General features: G+C 37.5%; 2 protein-coding genes across 3 annotated transcripts; both read left to right on the top strand.

The window, feature by feature from the left end:
• Nucleotides 1-457: 457 nt before the first annotated feature.
• On the top strand, nucleotides 458-9,882 carry LOC145422945 (cadherin-13-like). Of its 2 annotated transcripts, none has more exons than XM_080294951.1 (20): nucleotides 458-609; nucleotides 861-995; nucleotides 1,087-1,233; nucleotides 1,321-1,465; nucleotides 1,585-1,760; nucleotides 1,909-2,037; nucleotides 2,122-2,304; nucleotides 3,655-3,992; nucleotides 4,098-4,240; nucleotides 4,336-4,560; nucleotides 4,730-4,954; nucleotides 5,306-5,427; nucleotides 5,635-5,706; nucleotides 5,804-5,905; nucleotides 6,061-6,117; nucleotides 6,890-6,997; nucleotides 7,157-7,216; nucleotides 8,310-8,420; nucleotides 8,542-8,601; nucleotides 8,740-9,882. In XM_080294951.1, the coding sequence occupies exons 1-20, from the start codon at nucleotides 574-576 to the stop codon at nucleotides 9,085-9,087; spliced, it is 2,922 nt and encodes a 973-aa protein (XP_080151077.1). In that variant the 5' UTR covers nucleotides 458-573; the 3' UTR covers nucleotides 9,088-9,882. The 2 variants fall into 2 exon arrangements, with proteins under 2 accessions (XP_080151077.1, XP_080151079.1); XM_080294953.1 differs by having other exon boundaries at nucleotides 559-609; nucleotides 876-995.
• Nucleotides 9,883-14,403: 4,521 nt separating this feature from the next.
• LOC145423321 (cadherin-like protein 26) lies at nucleotides 14,404-17,268 on the top strand (the record flags this gene model as incomplete). The annotated part of the gene is made up of 9 exons (XM_080295624.1): nucleotides 14,404-14,491; nucleotides 14,579-14,723; nucleotides 14,843-15,018; nucleotides 15,161-15,289; nucleotides 15,634-15,816; nucleotides 16,052-16,389; nucleotides 16,495-16,637; nucleotides 16,733-16,957; nucleotides 17,108-17,268. Coding segments are annotated over exons 1-9 (1,581 nt in total), but the record flags the coding sequence as incomplete, so codon positions are not given.
• Between the last annotated feature and the right edge of the window lie 3 nt (nucleotides 17,269-17,271).

Genomic DNA, 17,271 nt, shown 5'->3' with positions numbered 1-17,271 from the left:
GTGTGTGTTGTGTGCGCACACAGACAAGTGAGCAAAAAATCTTAAATTGTCCCTTTAGACATTTTGTGGTGATTAGCCTGTTGCAAAAACCCATAATCTATTCCAATGTATTTAAGTGAACCTATAAAAGTTGCCCAAGATACAGTTACAAATACATATACTCACAGACACACAGATGCAATACAATACAATGCAATTCTATCTATTCTATTCTATATTATATAATATATTATAATACATAATATAATATCATAGACTAATTATGTTTTTAAATGTGATTTTACGTGGTTTTTAGTTGGGGTTTTTTTCTTTTCTTTTCTAGCATCATTATAGGTTCTCAAGCAAGCGGGTACTGTTAGTCAAGGTGAAAACTGTACACACCCATACAGATACAGATAAAGATTACGATTACCTCATGGCTAGACGTATACAGCTGATTTATAAAGATATCCCTCCCACCGGTATCTCTCTGCCAAAGCTCACATTGGCATGCAGCTGAGTTTCTACTCAAGTGCATTCAAGTAGTAGTCTGCAACGAATTCACTTCAAAACTAGCCGTTCTGTGGATATAAAATGGAACTAATACACCCAATTCTACTTTTGATTCTGGTAAGGCTTAAGTATGTATAACTACATGTAATCTTTTATTACTTCTGCCATAAATTTCAACACAAATATTTTAAAAATATGTCTAATTGTTTTACTAATTGTGTTTATGACGATTATGTCTGTCAACATTATACTGAGTTATAGCCAGTGTTTAAAGATTAAAAATGTGCTAAGAATATAATATAATATATAATATATATGATACTCATAAATATGCTGTGCTGCACATTTACTGCAAGAAATCTTTCCAGTGTAATCTTTTGCAGTGTTGGGGAGTCCACAGATCATCTTCACAACTTTTGCTGCGTCAAAAAAGAAACTGGATCATTAATTCCTTTACTATTGATGAAGGTTATCAGGGACCTTTCCCATATTCACTGGGCAAAGTGAGTGTATGCCTTAAAATGTAACACATATCATGAAATAAGGAAAGATAATTCCAAAATTCACTGCTCGTGTGTCTTATGTTTGATACAGATTGAGGTTGAGAAGGACCTCGTTCTTTTTATGATACAAGGAGAAGGTGTCGATGAGGAACCAACGCAAGTGTTAGAAATCAATTCATATACAGGAGAAATAAAGGTCCTCCGTTCGGTGGACTACGAACAATATAAAACTCTTAAGGTAAGAAGAAATTTTAAAAAAATATCTAAATGGAAAGTAAAAGCTATGCATGGAGCGAGGTTTGATTATTTCATCTTTCCATTGCAGCTTAAATTTAAAGCACTTGACAGAGAAAAACATGAAATAGAGACACAGCTCGGGATTTATATAGAGATTTTGGACACAAACGACAACCCTCCAAAATTTCTGTTTGAAAAGTACACTTTCACCATAAAAGAGTCAACATCACAGGGTAATTTTCTCATTTGGAAAGAAATATTATTTAAATTACTAATGCTACAGTGTCAAAATTATGTTTTTGTGACAGTGAATCTAAACAAAATAATCATTATTTCCTTTTGATACTAACAGGCACTGAAGTGGGTAGAATTCAAGCAACAGATCAAGACATAAGTGAGATATATAACAAAGTTGACCTTAACATAGTTTCAGTCAAACCTAAACCTAAGGATCTTGAGTTCTACTTCAAAGAGATCGATGAGACAGGCATTGGAGTCATTTCTTTTAAAGGATGTCTGGACCATGAGGTGAGAGAAATTACTGCTTGAAAAATTAAAACTTTCCATTTTAATCTTTCAACATGAATCTCCTCAAATTTCAATAGTACAACTAAATTCAATATTTTTGACATCCATTTACATTCAAGATGAGCAAAATTTTATTTTTCTCCATCAGACAGCTGAGAAATACACCATTATAGTGGAGGCCAAAGACAATGGAGAAAAACCGCTATCCACCTCCTGCACCATCATAATCAATATAGAAGATGGAAATAATCACCTTCCTGTCATCACACAGCAAACAGTTAGCAGTTACTTATTTCAGTCACAATAATTTATTCAATGAAAATCATTTCCTATTTTACATCTTCCTCTTTTGTGACCCAAGGGCCCAGAAAAAGTGAAAGAAGGACAGACAAATGTTCTTGTTTCACGTATACAAGTTCATGATGAAGACACCAGAGGAACCCCAGCATGGAGAGCCAAATATACAATCCAAGGAGACACAAACAACAACTTTAGAATAACTACAGATCCTGAGACAAACGATGGACTACTCCATGTGGAAAAGGTATTTTTGTGATTATGTTTACAGTAGACTAAACTTTCCAATCTAAGTAGTTCAAAACAGTCTCTGTGGTAAAAACCCTGTTGCATTTTTTAAATTAACCAACATAAGCTCTTTTTTATCTTCAAAAATTAGTATATAAAACACAGAAAAATATGAAAGAGATTTTCCTGGCCTGGCTTTTTATAGCAGATAACCTTAAAAATAATTTGAAGTAGAACAAAAATGGAAGAAAACCATGACTCAGCATATGAACATACCTGATGCTGCTAAAGTGAAGCAGAAAAAAATTACAGTGGTTTTATTAGACACAGCTAAGCGTTTTGCAATTTCGCATAAGTTTAAAAAGTTTATATTTATTCAGTATTGAACAGCAGAAATGAGACTTTGTTGTCAGAAGTCATTTATATAAGAAAAAGCAGTGACCAACAGTGCTGTAAACAACAGTAGACTGCTTGGAAATAAGCAAGCAAATCATGCAGAAAACAGATTTGAGATGGGGAAACTGTTCTTGAAGTGCACTGAGAGAGAGAGAGCTGTGCAGGAAGTGTGATTTTATCATAGTGGAAGCAAAACAGCAAAAGTAAGAGGGAATTCATGACGATGTTTATGTAAAGTGAAATGTGAAGCGGCGAAGCATAGTTTTGATCTTCTTTTGCTGCTGGTTCAGTCTATTTTGGTTGGAGAGGGACAAAACCTACAGCTTTACAATCTAGTGCAAAAAAAGACAAAAACACAAAGCGCAGCCCCGACCTATCAGAATCTGTGAGCTGTCGACTTTCAGCACTGACTGTTTATGTGAAAGAAAGCCGAAATCTCACTCACTGTGATGCATCGGGTCCACGCTCTGTGCGAGAGTCTTTTTGTGGAATCCATTTACCTGCTTTCATTTACTGTTTTAGCTGTTTTGTGGTTGCTGAAATAGTTTTGTGAGATTCTGGCATTTCTGGCAAAGTACATTTATATTTAAAAATCGATTCGGGATTTTAACAAATCGATATGGCTTTATTCAAGCTAAAAGCAATTTTAATCGGGTAGCAAACAGTTTTAACCAAAGCTATGATTTAAAAAGCCCTGGAAAAATATGATAAGTTATTGTTGGGTCTGCGCTTCCACAGGCCCCGCTGGTTTAGAAACCTATTCCCGTTAACGTCAAGCAAGGAAGCAAGATGAACAGCTTTTACTTGCTAGCAAGGGAGACTGGCGGTGGGAGCTGAACACTCCTCACCTGTCTCCTAGCCAGAATCAAATAAACAGCCTTCCTCGCAGCCTTTTATTTCCATGACTTACAAATTTAAGTAACACAATGACAACATTTAACAATTTGACTCCAACAGTTATGCTCTTTTACAGGCTTTAAACTATGAAGATGGTGCTCTGAAGAATATAACTATCACTGTAGAGAATGAGATCCCCTATTATTCATGCAAAGTGGAAAAACGCAGCTCCATTGGTCTTTGGAAAGTAGTTACCATATCTGGTTCCGCTGCTGCTGGGTCTGCAATGAGCTTCGTGGCTGGAGCAGTTGCATCCAGCCGTCAAGTGATCGTGGCTGTTGAGGATGTCAATGAGCCTCCAGTTTTTGACAAGACTTCCATAGAAACTGTGGTCACTGAGAATGTTAAGGAAGGCCAATACCTGGCAACACTCACAGCTAAAGACCCTGATGTTGCCAACAAAAACACATTTAAGTAAGTCTTGACAACTATACAACTACATGTCACTTCTACAAGACAAAAACATACAGCATTACTACATCAGTAGACACTTTGAAAATGACTAACAAACCATTTCAGATACATTATAGGACACGATCCAGCTGGTTGGATTAAAGTGGACCCTGACACTGGAAACATAACAACATCAAAGCCCTTGGATCGAGAGTCAGAGTTTGTTAAAGACAACATTTATGTAGTCACAATATGTGCTGTTGACGATGGTATGAATCGATAAGTATTTACATATTTGGCCCATTATTCATTTACATTTCCTCATTACATTTCTAAACAAGTTGCAATACTTTTTCATCACCAGGGAAACCACAAATGACAAGCACTGCAACTCTTAGTATCTATGTTAGAGATGACAATGATCATACTCCATACCTGGTTGTAAGCACAATTGAAATGTGCCAATCTGACGGACAATCCTTTGCCAACATCACAGCCTTGGACTCAGATGTTGAGCCCTACAGTGGCCCTTTCACCTTCAAGCTCCATGGAGATGTTGAGGGCAAGTGGAAGATTGACCCTGTCACTGGTAAGCTTTAGAGTCTGCAGATACTCAACCTTATATTACTCACAAAAACAATGTCACTTGTATTAAATATACTTCTAAGCCTCCTTTATATAAAAGTATAAGTAGTATATACATAGACTGCCACAATGACTGTTATACATCTGATTATGTATTCATTTTGGACACACAGGTTATTCAGTCAACTTGGTTAAAGAGCCTACAGTTCATTCCAATCACCATGAGCTGTCGCTAGAAGTTTCTGACCAACAGGGGAAATCAGCTTTCCACAACCTGTCAGTTACTGTTTGCAGCTGCTTAGACTCAGAAACCCCAAACTGTCATGTGAGGACATCTGGCACCACACTAGGAGCAGGGGGAGTGGGAATGATTTTTTTGGCCATGCTGCTGATCACAGGTTGGACACATGTTTCAAATATTTCCATCATTATAAATAAGATATCCTCATTTATATTTGTTGTTGTTATTTAAAAACGATTAAAATGTAATAATAAAAAAGGTCTAACAATAAGAAATAACTTTGACTTTAATAATAAGCTTTGGACTTCTTCAGGAAAAAAATGTAAATGAGTTTTCGATGGGTGTTTTTCAGTTAGATTTAAGTACTTATTTTTATACTTGTTAAGATTTTGAAAAACAGTTTTTTTAAAATATTTATTTAAAGTAAAAATAACAGAATTATAACAGCAATAAACATCTAGCATGTTTTGTATGTCATATATTTGTGTGTGTGGTCTTTATGCTCCAGGTTTGCTACTTTTGGCTCTTCTGATGTCCTGCAAAAAACAGATCTTGGAAATCAAAGAGGATTTATCTTCTGAACAACAACTGATGAAGTCTAACACTGAGAATCCAGGAACAGACTGTTTGGTAAATACATTTATCATAAATCACACTTACACACACACTCAAATGCTCACTCACACAGATATTTGTTGGTTTTTAAATTAAAGATTCATTTTGCCTGACTTTTTAAAAGTAATTATCCCTACTTCAGCAATTGTAATGACTGAAATTATGTAAACATAACTTCTCGTTTTTGGTATAAAAACCTTAAAACATCATTACTTTGTCAAGGTGGCCATTGTGAATCAGAATGGAAATGCGATGCAAGAAATATCTCAAGTTAAAACTGTGAAAATGAGTCCAGTAAGTGCTACAAAATATATATTATTGTAATAACTAGTTTGTAAAGAGCATTTTTGTAATATACCATGCATTGTGAGAAATATTTGATGTTTTTCAGGCGTTTCTTCTAAATGACTCAGAAACCAGCACAGAAGTCCTCAAGTATCAAAAAGAAAGCTCGGTGGCACAACCTTTCATTCGTGGAAGCTTTATGCACATGGTACAGATATTATGATTACTGTTGTTTTATTTGTTATTATCACTAAGTAAACCTGTGATACTTAAACAGGTAGAAGTTAAGAATTTTGCTCATCATAATTTTCTGTTCATGAAATTTATCAAATCTCAGAAGTATTTAAATGCTTGATTTTTCAGTCACAGCGGGGATCAAACGTGGGAATGGGATATCACCAGGGACAATCTGTGAGTGGGGTATGTAATATTTCTTTTCATATGAAACCTTCTGAAAGTGCTGGACCACCTTTTCTGTCAGAACTGACTTAATTCTACAAGAAACCAGCATGAAATGATTTGAGATTTGTGACATGGTGCCTTATTTTGCTGGAAGCAGCCATCCAAATTTGGGTACACTGTGGTCATAAAGGGACAGACGTGGTCAGCAGTAATACTCAGGTAGGCTGTGGCATTTAAATGATGTTGACTTTGTCCTAAGGGGTCCAAAGTATACCAAGAAAATATCGCCCACGCCATTACATCACCCCCACCTGATTGAATCATTTCTATAAGGATGGATGAACCTGTGCTTAGATGTTGTTTATGCAACTGTTCCTATCATATACTTCACAACAGAAGCCAATACATCCAATGTTCTCTTGTCTGTTTTTGGTGAGCCTATGTAAAACATAGCCTCAGTTTCCTGTTTTTAGTTGACAAGAGTGACAGTGTGGTCATCTGCTGCTGCTGTAGCCCATTTGCTTCACAGTTGAGATGTAGGGTTAGTCCCCTGCTCTTTCAAGAAACTGTTTAGCCTTAGAACAAAAAACGAAGTCTTTATTTCTTTCGGGTTTTGGTCCTTTCTTTATGAGATTGATTGAAAACTAAAAAAGCACAGAACAATCTGCTGGCCTTGCTTTTTTACATTGTATGTTATCATAGACTTTAGCAAATGGATTCTTATTGAAATCATTTGTGCCAGGAAACAATGTCATGGTTTGATGTGTTTGTTTTGCGGTTTTTTCTTCAGCTGATGAATGAAGCAGTACATGGAGGATCACAAATGAACTCACTAACCTCACAGTACCGGGGGGAAGGATCAGGGTCAGCATTTATTCGTGGAACCATCATGCGGAAGGTACTGAGATTATTATTAGTATTAGTATAATTAGTAGTAGTAGTAGTATTGAGTACATCTGTTTGACGAAGTGGTTGTTAAGGATTTTGCTGGTTCTTGACATTTTGCTTTTCTGTGAAGTTTCAAAAGTATTAACCAGTTAATGCTTGATTTTTCCAGTCACTGGGAGCAATATCAAATAGTGGAATGAAACATCTCCAGTGGCAATCCAGGCATGGGGTAAAGCAACATGAGTCCTTTTGATGTTAAATTTTCCAGAACTATTTTATAATTTCCACTCACCAGCCACTTTGTTAGTTACACCTTGCAAGTACCCTTTTGTCGTCATAATGGGATGTATTCAACAAGGTGCTAGAAGTATACCTCAGAAATGTTGGTTCCTATTGATATGATAGTGTTTAACAAATTTTGCAGAAGTGCAAATCTCCAATTCCACCACATCCCATAGATGCTCTGCTGGATTGAGATCTGGAGACTGTGAATTAAAGTATGCCATTTGAGTATAGCGAAGTCATTGTTATGTTCAAGAAACCAGTTTTGGTGTTGCACATTATTTTACTGGAAGGAGCCATCAGAAGACTGTAGCCCATTGGTTTCAGGTTTCCCTGTTTCCATTAAGAGATGCACTTCTGCCTACCCTGGGAGGATCGAGTAGTTTTTACTGTTGCCATCCTAGCAACTCAAAGCTGTTCACCCATCTCCCCATCACCCCTCTGCCAGTAACACTGAGTTGATGGAATGTGGTTGGCTAATTAGAAATGTGCATTAATGAGCAGTTGAACAGTTATTCCTAATGAAGTGGCTGTTGCATGCAATTCCTACTATGGAACAAATTTTGTTGTTAACAGGTATTGTCGATGTAACAACAGCCGCATATTACAGGATAGATAATAAAGATGAATATTGGCATTATTACATAATTGGAGATGATTATATACACATAATCCTGCTGCCAAATACTCATTAAAACACTGAATAACTGATAAAAATCCTTAATTCAAGTCAAAGACGGGAACACAGTTTTGTCGGGACAGAGAGCAGCCACTGTGTGTGCATATTATTATGCAAGTAGTATGCAAGTAGCATAATATATGCTACTTGGTTTAACTTGTGTAATGTGTTCTTCTTTAGTCCCTTGCTCTTTTATTTTTAAAAGGTTTTAAACACAGAAAAGTACAGTATCAACTGACAGCCTTGCTCTAACATGATCCAAGTATGATAGGCTTGGAGGACAAGCCTAATCATAATTAAAATGATTTCAACCATGAAATGCTGTCATTCTTTGACATTTGTTTGTTTGGTTTCTTTTCAGCTGATAGATGAAGCCGTACGTGGAGCATCACAAACCGGGTCAATAATCTCAGCTTTTCAAAGGGAAAGCTCAATGGCACAAGGTTTTACTCGTGGAAGCTTTATGCGCATGGTACAGAGATTTTTCTTATAAAACTTGTACTTACTCTTGTTATCATTAAGTACATGTGTCATATTTAAATAGTCCGGTGTTAAGAATTTTGCTTAACTATTTAAATGCTTGATTTTTTCAGTCACTCGGAGGATCATCCAACAAAGGAACGGCACATCTGCAGGTTCAATCTAAGCATGGGGTAAAGCAACATTTTCTACAGTTTTGTCATTTATGGTCAACTACAAAGTCTTGTCTTACCTTAATTCCTATTTAAATTCTAATATAATAATATTTCAAAAAAGAAAATTCATACAACTTCCTGTTTCTACTTTTTAAGATTTATATGGGACTAGACCAACGAAACCAGCTACTAAATGAGGTAATACCAAAAAGGATAAATGCTCTCCAGGAACAAGGAAAGGAACTGGGCAATTATCTGCCTCGTGTATATAATGAGGAGGGAGACACAGAGCATAACTTTGAGCTTGATTCAATCTCCATTGCTGATGTTTCCTTTGACCCTGAAATGGATCTGTGTGACAAGTTCACTACTCTGGCCTCAGTCTGCATGCCTAGTGATGTCACCACAATACAGAAAATCCAAACAGCAACTCTTGTCCAAGAGGAAAGCCATGAACTAAACTGGCAGAAACTCACATTAAATGAGGTTTACATTTCACAATAAAGTCACCAGACCTCAAGTATAAGGTACAATATGAAAAGTCATAAATATTTATTCAGTTGTCTGGGAGCATGGTATGGTAAGATGCAGTGTCATGTCATAATGTTTACAATAAAGACTGGGTAATGCAAAAACTAATGCAGAGGGGTGAATATGGTATTTATCAAATCTGCTTATTTGCACTTTGGGAAACATACGATCAATTGTACTAAGAGGGTAATGCTTTCTACTTTCGTTTGGGTTATCTTGAGCTTCTGTTCTCAAAAGTGTTTTTTAAGGTCACTTTTTTATCTTTTTCTATTGCGAAATAATATATTTCAAGCGTGTGAACTGTTTTCTTTGTCCATTAGAGGTTGTCAGGCCTTTAAAAAAACAGAGTTAAGCTTGAATGCATGAATCTTAAAGGCATGCAGGTGTGTCTTGTGCAAGTAAAAGCTTTCTCCAGAATAAATGATGACTGCCGCTGTAATGTAATTCCACGGTATTTCCATTTTGGCACGACAAACTTGTCAAACTTGTTCTCATTTTGTTGTTTAGACTCCACGTTATCAAAAGGAGCTGGCGTGGGCGTGCTCTCGGGTATCTGTGGTTGTATGGGTGTTTTCATGTTTGTACATGCAGGACAGTAAGTCTGCTGACTGCTTCGGTGAGGAGGATGGTCGGCCTTCTCCCACACTGTCTGAGCATCTGGGTGCATCTAATAAACTAGTTAATATGCTTCTAAGGATCATTGTAACCATGTTTTATGTGCATCAAATGTTTGTATAGTGGTAATACTAATAAACGTGTTAATCTGAACCTCTCAAACAAGATTCTCACTATAGAACTATCACTATCATGTTTATTAATCTAATTCTTGTGAAACACTGACTCCTTGTGGTTTTACAAAGAAATTGTTATATTTGTATTTGTGCCTAGTTATATTAAGCCATATTCATACAGTAAAAATACTTCTGAACACTCATACCAGCAAAGGTAATGTTGGGAAGTGCATTAAAATTATATTTACTAAACTTAGTAAATATCTAATGACTTACTCACATTTCATTAATGTCTAAATCTGTCAGAAGCTTCTACACAAGCCTGACTGAATTAGTTTTTCATTCTAAATGGCATTCTTGTAAGCTTTGTCATTGCACATTTTTCTCACTAATTAAAAAACATCCAAAGATGAGTAAAATAACTCTCAGGTTTCTTATCAAAGCTTTAGATTTGTCAGATGGGTTAAAGTCAAAATCCTAAACTTTTCTGTAGACAAAGCTTTATTTATTTGGGGTGACATATTCGATGCCAAAATGTGCTTTTAGTAAAGATTAGTCTATTGCAACAGATGGAAATCTGAACATAAAAGAAATAAAAACAACTGTAAGTAAAAAGGAAGCAGTCTCAAAGCAGTCAACTTCTATTGCTCCACTTGTTCAGAAAAATACTGATAATAAATCATAATAAGTCCATCAACTAAAGCTTGGCCAAAAAAGGGTCACGCAACAGGACAATGGTTCCAAGTACACCAGAAAATCTACAACAGAATAGCTAAAAAGAACTAACGAATCACGTTGTGGTAGGACTTTACAAAAACTCTGCATAAATAAAAACCTGCAAACCTTATAAAACAGAACCAACGACATGGGACAAAATTCCTCCACAACCATTTTAGACTTCAGTTTGTTGGCGGTGGTTCTACAAACTATGGAATCATGGCTTGTAGTTCGTATTTCACATGATAGCATCTGATTTACTCATCAGCTTGGTTACGCCACTGATTATGGCATGTCTCAACTTCCATAATCATAAACCTTGGGGGGGGGTCATTTTTTTCATCGTGCTGCTTTTGGCAGCCTCTGTCAACATTTTATTCACAAAAAGTAAATTACACATGCATCTTTAGAAATGCATCTAATATCAGACTTGGGACAGTCAGTGCAGCCAGAGTTTTCACTGCAGTTGTACAGGTCCCAAAAAGGTCAGAATCCCAGTTACCTTGACCACAAAATGAGGTGATGTAGGATTTTGAATTTCATACAAAAGGTGCAGCTACTAAAAATTTCAGATGAGTTTGCATTTCGGTGACCTTGACCTCCAGGTCAGAGGTCAGGTTTTCTGAAAATTCTGTGAATGCAATATCTTGAGAACAAGACAACAAGGAGTTTGAAATTGATACCACAGTTGTATCTACTAGGAGGCTGAGGGGTAGCATTGGCACCCCAGCATGCCCACTGCAAGAATATGTGAGACAGAATTCTCTAAAACCACATCAACTTCAACAGGGAAGGCTGCAGTACAGTTCTGTGCAAAAGTCTTACATCACCACTGTTCTGCACACCTAACTGGCTGAAATATTATAAAGTTTATATCTAATTATTTCCTTGAGCTCACAATGACGTGCTGGAGAAATCATGTAAGATCCCTTAGCAAAAGTAACAATAGCATATTACATATAAAACTGTATTAATGCGAAACTGTACATAAATTCAATCAAATGAAAAAGTACTTACAGTGTTATGTGAATCAGTATTAATGATGCAGTTGTTTATGGTTGAGCTCATTTTAAATATTTCTGTTTAACCTCCAGTGCTACTTGATTGCTCCCATATCCACAAGGGGTCGCTATAGACTGTAGCAGCATGTTTTGATCCAACACATTTTAATGCTGGATGCCCTTCCTTATAAAAACCCAAAGAGGCCTAGCAAGCGAATCTGTAAATCACAACACTTTGGAGATACTGTTTAATCTCGAGTGGTGCATCATGTACTACATATATAATCATATGTTTGTGTTGGCTGTCCAGTAAGGACTACATCTCTCCAAATAAACAGCTGTTAATGAGCTCAAAAATACCTTTTTTAAGCTTTGACTTAAAAGTTTATATCAGGTGTATTTATTTAAGAATGTATTTATAAAATTTAAAAAAAATCAGATGAATTAAAGCACTGTTCAAATGGTTAGTTGTGATTATCTGCAGAACACCGTTTTTGTTTTGTTTTTTCGCCTGTCCCGTTTGGTGCCAAAATGGACCATCCCGGCTTGCCGTATTGGTCTATTTGATTCACCTTTGATTTTATTGTTTATTTTATTTTATTTTCACTTGCTACACACATAACAGACATGACTGGAGGAAAGAAAAGGGAGAAAAAAGAGGGAAAGAAAAACAGCTGGGAAGAGGAACGGTGATAAAGGGCAAAAAACAGAAACCAACAAAACAAACAGACAAAAAATACATATATCACTCACCTGGATAACCTGTTGAGAAAGCCACTCTCCCAGAAAGAGCTGAGGAGAGCCCCAGATGAGGGGTCACTCAGCAGCCGCAGAGCAGAAGCCAGGGGGGGTTGCAGTGACGTGCCTGTGAGCTCCGCCAGCAGCCAGCTCTGCCAGAGTGACCGAGCCCCAGGCCGAGAAGTCGAGGATGCCCCACCCCCAAAGGGGCCCAAGCGAACCCCAGGCTCCAGGCCCCGACAGGCAGCCACCAGGAGTGAGCCGGTGCGTACCTGGACACCCATCCCCGGACACAAAGAACCACCAATACACCGATGTCTGAGGGCGTCTGCCACTGGCAGGGGGAGTGGTGGGGGGAGATAGGCCTCCATACCTTGGAGGGCCTGAGATGTCCCTAGAGAGGTGACATCCGATACCCAACCTGACATATAGACACAGAGAAACAGGCACACACAGATACAAACATCCATTCCCACCCTCATGCTCTCATATGCACTTACTCAGCACTCACCCAACGTGGAGACAGACATAAATAGACACTGTACACACGATCACACTCCCCAAGCGTACTCTATGCACGGGGTCTAGGTACCCTTGCCCCTGGTGGGGGAAACTGCACCCAGACCCAGGTGGTGTTACCCTCTTCCCTGGGGTGGAGAGAAGCAGACCGCCCAGACTCGGTAGCAGCAGGGAGGCCCCACATTCCAGACCCCAATCGGACGGCCAACTCCTCCATCTGCAGAACACTGTTGAAAAGTGAAGGAATTAGCATATTACTTCAGCAAAATCAGGTTAAACTTTGTGCATTCAGTTAAGTCAGTGACTTCTCAGAACCACTCATCTGAAAATGCTGGTGGTCCCTCCACCTCTTCATCTTACATGTTTTATTAACCCAGACATGGCAGGAGTTGACTTCAAGTTCTATCATCAACACTTTTCATACTGCACTCTAACTCCTCTAGATTACACATGCTTACCAGGGTGGTTATTAACAGGAAACCTGTGTGAAGCTAGATCTGTTTCCCCACAACACACAGATGGTAAATGCTGAAGTCAGAGCAGGGAGCCAGCTGTAGCTTATCTAGCATGCTGATCTCATATCAGTTTCCTATAAACGAACTGCATACAGAAACTGTATGCTATACATTATATATCCAGTATATCTGTTGTTTTTTTTTTTGTTTTTTTTGGGTTTTTCTGTGTTGGGGGGGATGCCGGGGTTGTTGTTTAAAACACAACTACATACATTCAGTGCAGTATAGCAAGGTATAGCACACATTTATGATACAGATTCTGATTATTGGATGGATGAACTTAAAGGCCCATTTACCAATATAAACCCTCCCATCTGTCTTCTAAAGCTCATACTGGCACATAGCTGAATTTCCACTCATGCATTTAGTGAGTAGACTGCACAAATGTCAAAGTGAGCCATCTCTTGGATATAATATGGAGTTGAAACACCCGATTCTGCTTTTGGTTCTGGTAAAAGTTAAATATTTAAAACAGTACTTATTGTTTACTTCCAAATTTTCTTTTACTGCCTCAGATTTCAACACAAATTTTACTGTAAATAGCACTAAGAACACGAGAATGACATTTTATTGATTTAACATTTGTACTATTTATTTTCACATTCAAGAACTAGAAGGAGCACGTATGAATTAAATCAATCATCATCAAGAATTACACAACTATCTTGGTCAATTATTATGTCTGTCAACATTATACAGTTATAGCCAGTGTTTAAAGATTAAAAATCTGCTAAGAATTTTCATATAATACTCATAAATATGCTGTGCTGCACATTTACTGCAAGAAATGTTTCCAGTGTAATCTTTTGCAGTGTTGGGGAGTCCACAGATCATCTTCACAACTTTTGCTGCATCAAAAAAGAAACTGAATCATTGATTCCTTTACTATTGATGAAGGTTATCAGGGACCTTTCCCATATTCACTGGGCAAAGTGAGTGTATGCCTTACAATGTAACACATATCATGACACAGAGAAGGACAATTGCAAAATTCACTGCTCGTGTGTCTTATGTTTGATACAGATGGAGGTTGAGAAGGACCTCGTTCTTTTTATGATACAAGGAGAAGGTGTCGATGAGGAACCAACGCAATTCATATACAGGAGAAATAAAGGTCCTCCGTTCGGTGGACTACGAACAATATAAAACTCTTAAGGTAAGAAGAAATTTTAAAAAAATATCTAAATGGAAAGTAAAAGCTATGCATGGAGCGAGGTTTGATTATTTCATCTTTCCATTGCAGCTTAAATTTAAAGCACTTGACAGAGAAAAACATGAAATAGAGACACAGCTCGGGATTTATATAGAGATTTTGGACTCAAATGACAACCCTCCAAAATTTCTGTTTGAAAAGTACACTTTCACCATAAAAGAGTCAACATCACAGGGTAATTTTCTCATTTGGAAAGAAATATTATTTAAATTACTAATGCTACAGTGTCAAAATTATGTTTTTGTGACAGTGAATCTAAACAAAATAATCATTATTTCCTTTTGATACTAACAGGCACTGAAGTGGGTAGAATTCAAGCAACAGATCAAGACATAAGTGAGATATACCACACAGTTGACCTTAACATAGTTTCAGTCGAACCTAAACCTAAGGATCTTGAGTTCTACTTCAAAGAGATCGATGAGACAGGCATTGGAGTCATTTCTTTTAAAGGATGTCTGGACCATGAGGTGAGAGAAATTACTGCTTGAAAAATTAAAACTTTCCATTTTAATCTTTCAACATGAATCTCCTCAAATTTCAATAGTACAACTAAATTCAATATTTTTGACATCCATTCAAGATGAGCAAAATTTTATTTTTCTCCATCAGACAGCTGAGAAATACACCATTATAGTGGAGGCCAAAGACAATGGAGAAAAACCGCTATCCACCTCCTGCACCATCATAATCAATATAGAAGATGGAAATAATCACCTTCCTGTCATCACACAGCAAACAGTTAGCAGTTACTTATTTCAGTCACAATAACAGTCGGACGGTCCTTCCTGGACATCCTGCTTGTGGTGTGTTTTGTGTGGTGCGTGTGTGTTTCTCTCCCGCCTTCTTCCCCCGGCCCTCCAAGCCCAGCTATGTTTGGACGTCCGCGCTTCCGGGAGAGTGAGAGTGTGGTGACCCCTGACCCAGAAGCGCCTCCAATCTGCAGCCAACACACCTGTGCCTAATTTGAAATCATAATCTTAATCTAATACCTAATCTTGTACCTAATCTTAAGCATTAAACGTGACAAATTTATTCAATGAAAATCATTTCCTATTTTACAACTTTCTGTTTTGTGACCTGAGGGCCCAGAAAAAGTGAAAGAAGGACAGACAAATGTTCTTGTGTCACGTATACAAGTTCATGATGAAGACACCAGAGGAACTCCAGCCTGGAGAGCCAAATATACAATTCAAGGAGACACAAACAACAACTTTAGAATAACTACAGATCCTGAGACAAACGATGGACTACTCCATGTGGAAAAGGTATTTTTCTGATTATGTAACACACACATATTTACAATTACATTTTACAATCACTCAAATTGCAGAGTTGACTCCCTGATTCTCAGAGTTGATATCAGACCCTCAGACAGAGCACCTAAAGCTTTAACCATATCTACGTTTTGCAGAGGTAGAAGTTAAAAAATGTAAATACTTGATGAACAGCAACTTATTTTGAATAGTCCAAACAAGATTTGTATCTTAATTCCTTTTACAGGCTTTAAACTATGAAGATGGTGCTCTGAAGAATATAACTATCACTGTAGAGAATGAGATCCCCTATTATTCATGCAAAGTGGAAAAACGCAGCTCCACTGATCTTTGGAAAGTAGTTACCATATCTGGTTCTGCTGCTACTGGGTCTGCAATGAGCTTCGTGGCTGGAGCAGTTGCATTCAGCGGTCAAGTGATCGTGGCTGTTGAGGATGTCAATGAGCCTCCAGTTTTTGACAAGACTTCCATAGAAACTGTGGTCACTGAGAATGTTAAGGAAGGCCAATACCTGGCAACACTCACAGCTAAAGACCCTGATGTTGCCAACAAAAACACATTTAAGTAAGTCTTGACAACTATACAACTACATGTCACTTCTACAAGACAAAAACATACAGCATTACTACATCAGTAGACACTTTGAAAATGACTAACAAACCATTTCAGATACATTATAGGACACGATCCAGCTGGTTGGATTAAAGTGGACCCTGACACTGGAAACATAACAACATCAAAGCCCTTGGATCGAGAGTCAGAGTTTGTTAAAGACAACATTTATGTAGTCACAATATGTGCTGTTGACGATGGTATGAATCGACAAGTATTTACATATTTGGCCAATTATTCATTTACATTTCCTCATTACATTTCTAAACAAGTTGCAATACTTTTTCATCACCAGGGAAACCACAAATGACAAGCACTGCAACTCTTAGTATCTATGTTAGAGATGACAATGATCATACTCCATACCTGGTTGTAAGCACAATTGAAATGTGCCGATCTGACGGACAATCCTTTGCCAACATCACAGCCTTGGACTCAGATGTTGAGCCCTACAGTGGCCCTTTCACCTTCAAGCTCCATGGAGATGTTGAGGGCAAGTGGAAGATTGACCCTGTCACTGGTAAGCTTTAGAGTCTGCAGATACTCAACCTTATATTACTCACAAAAATAATATATTGAATAAATTTCTGAGCCTCCTTTAAGTAAATTTTAAAAAAAACCACTGACTGTTAGCAATGCAATTGAAAATGCATTCATTTGGAACACACAGGTTATTCAGTCAACTTGGTTAAAGAGCCTACAGTTCATTCCGATTACCATGAGCTGTTGCTAGAAGTTTCTGACCACCAGGGGAAATCAGCTTTCCACAACCTGTCAGTTACTGTTTGCAGCTGCTTATACTCAGAAATCCCAAACTGTCATGTAATGAAATCT

The sequence above is a fragment of the Astatotilapia calliptera genome, chromosome 20 (genome assembly GCF_964374335.1).
Source record: "Astatotilapia calliptera chromosome 20, fAstCal68.1, whole genome shotgun sequence".
Taxonomy (NCBI): Eukaryota; Metazoa; Chordata; class Actinopteri; order Cichliformes; family Cichlidae; genus Astatotilapia; species Astatotilapia calliptera.
Note: the sequence above shows the minus strand (reverse complement) of the source record. Positions and strands in the feature narration are given on the sequence as shown.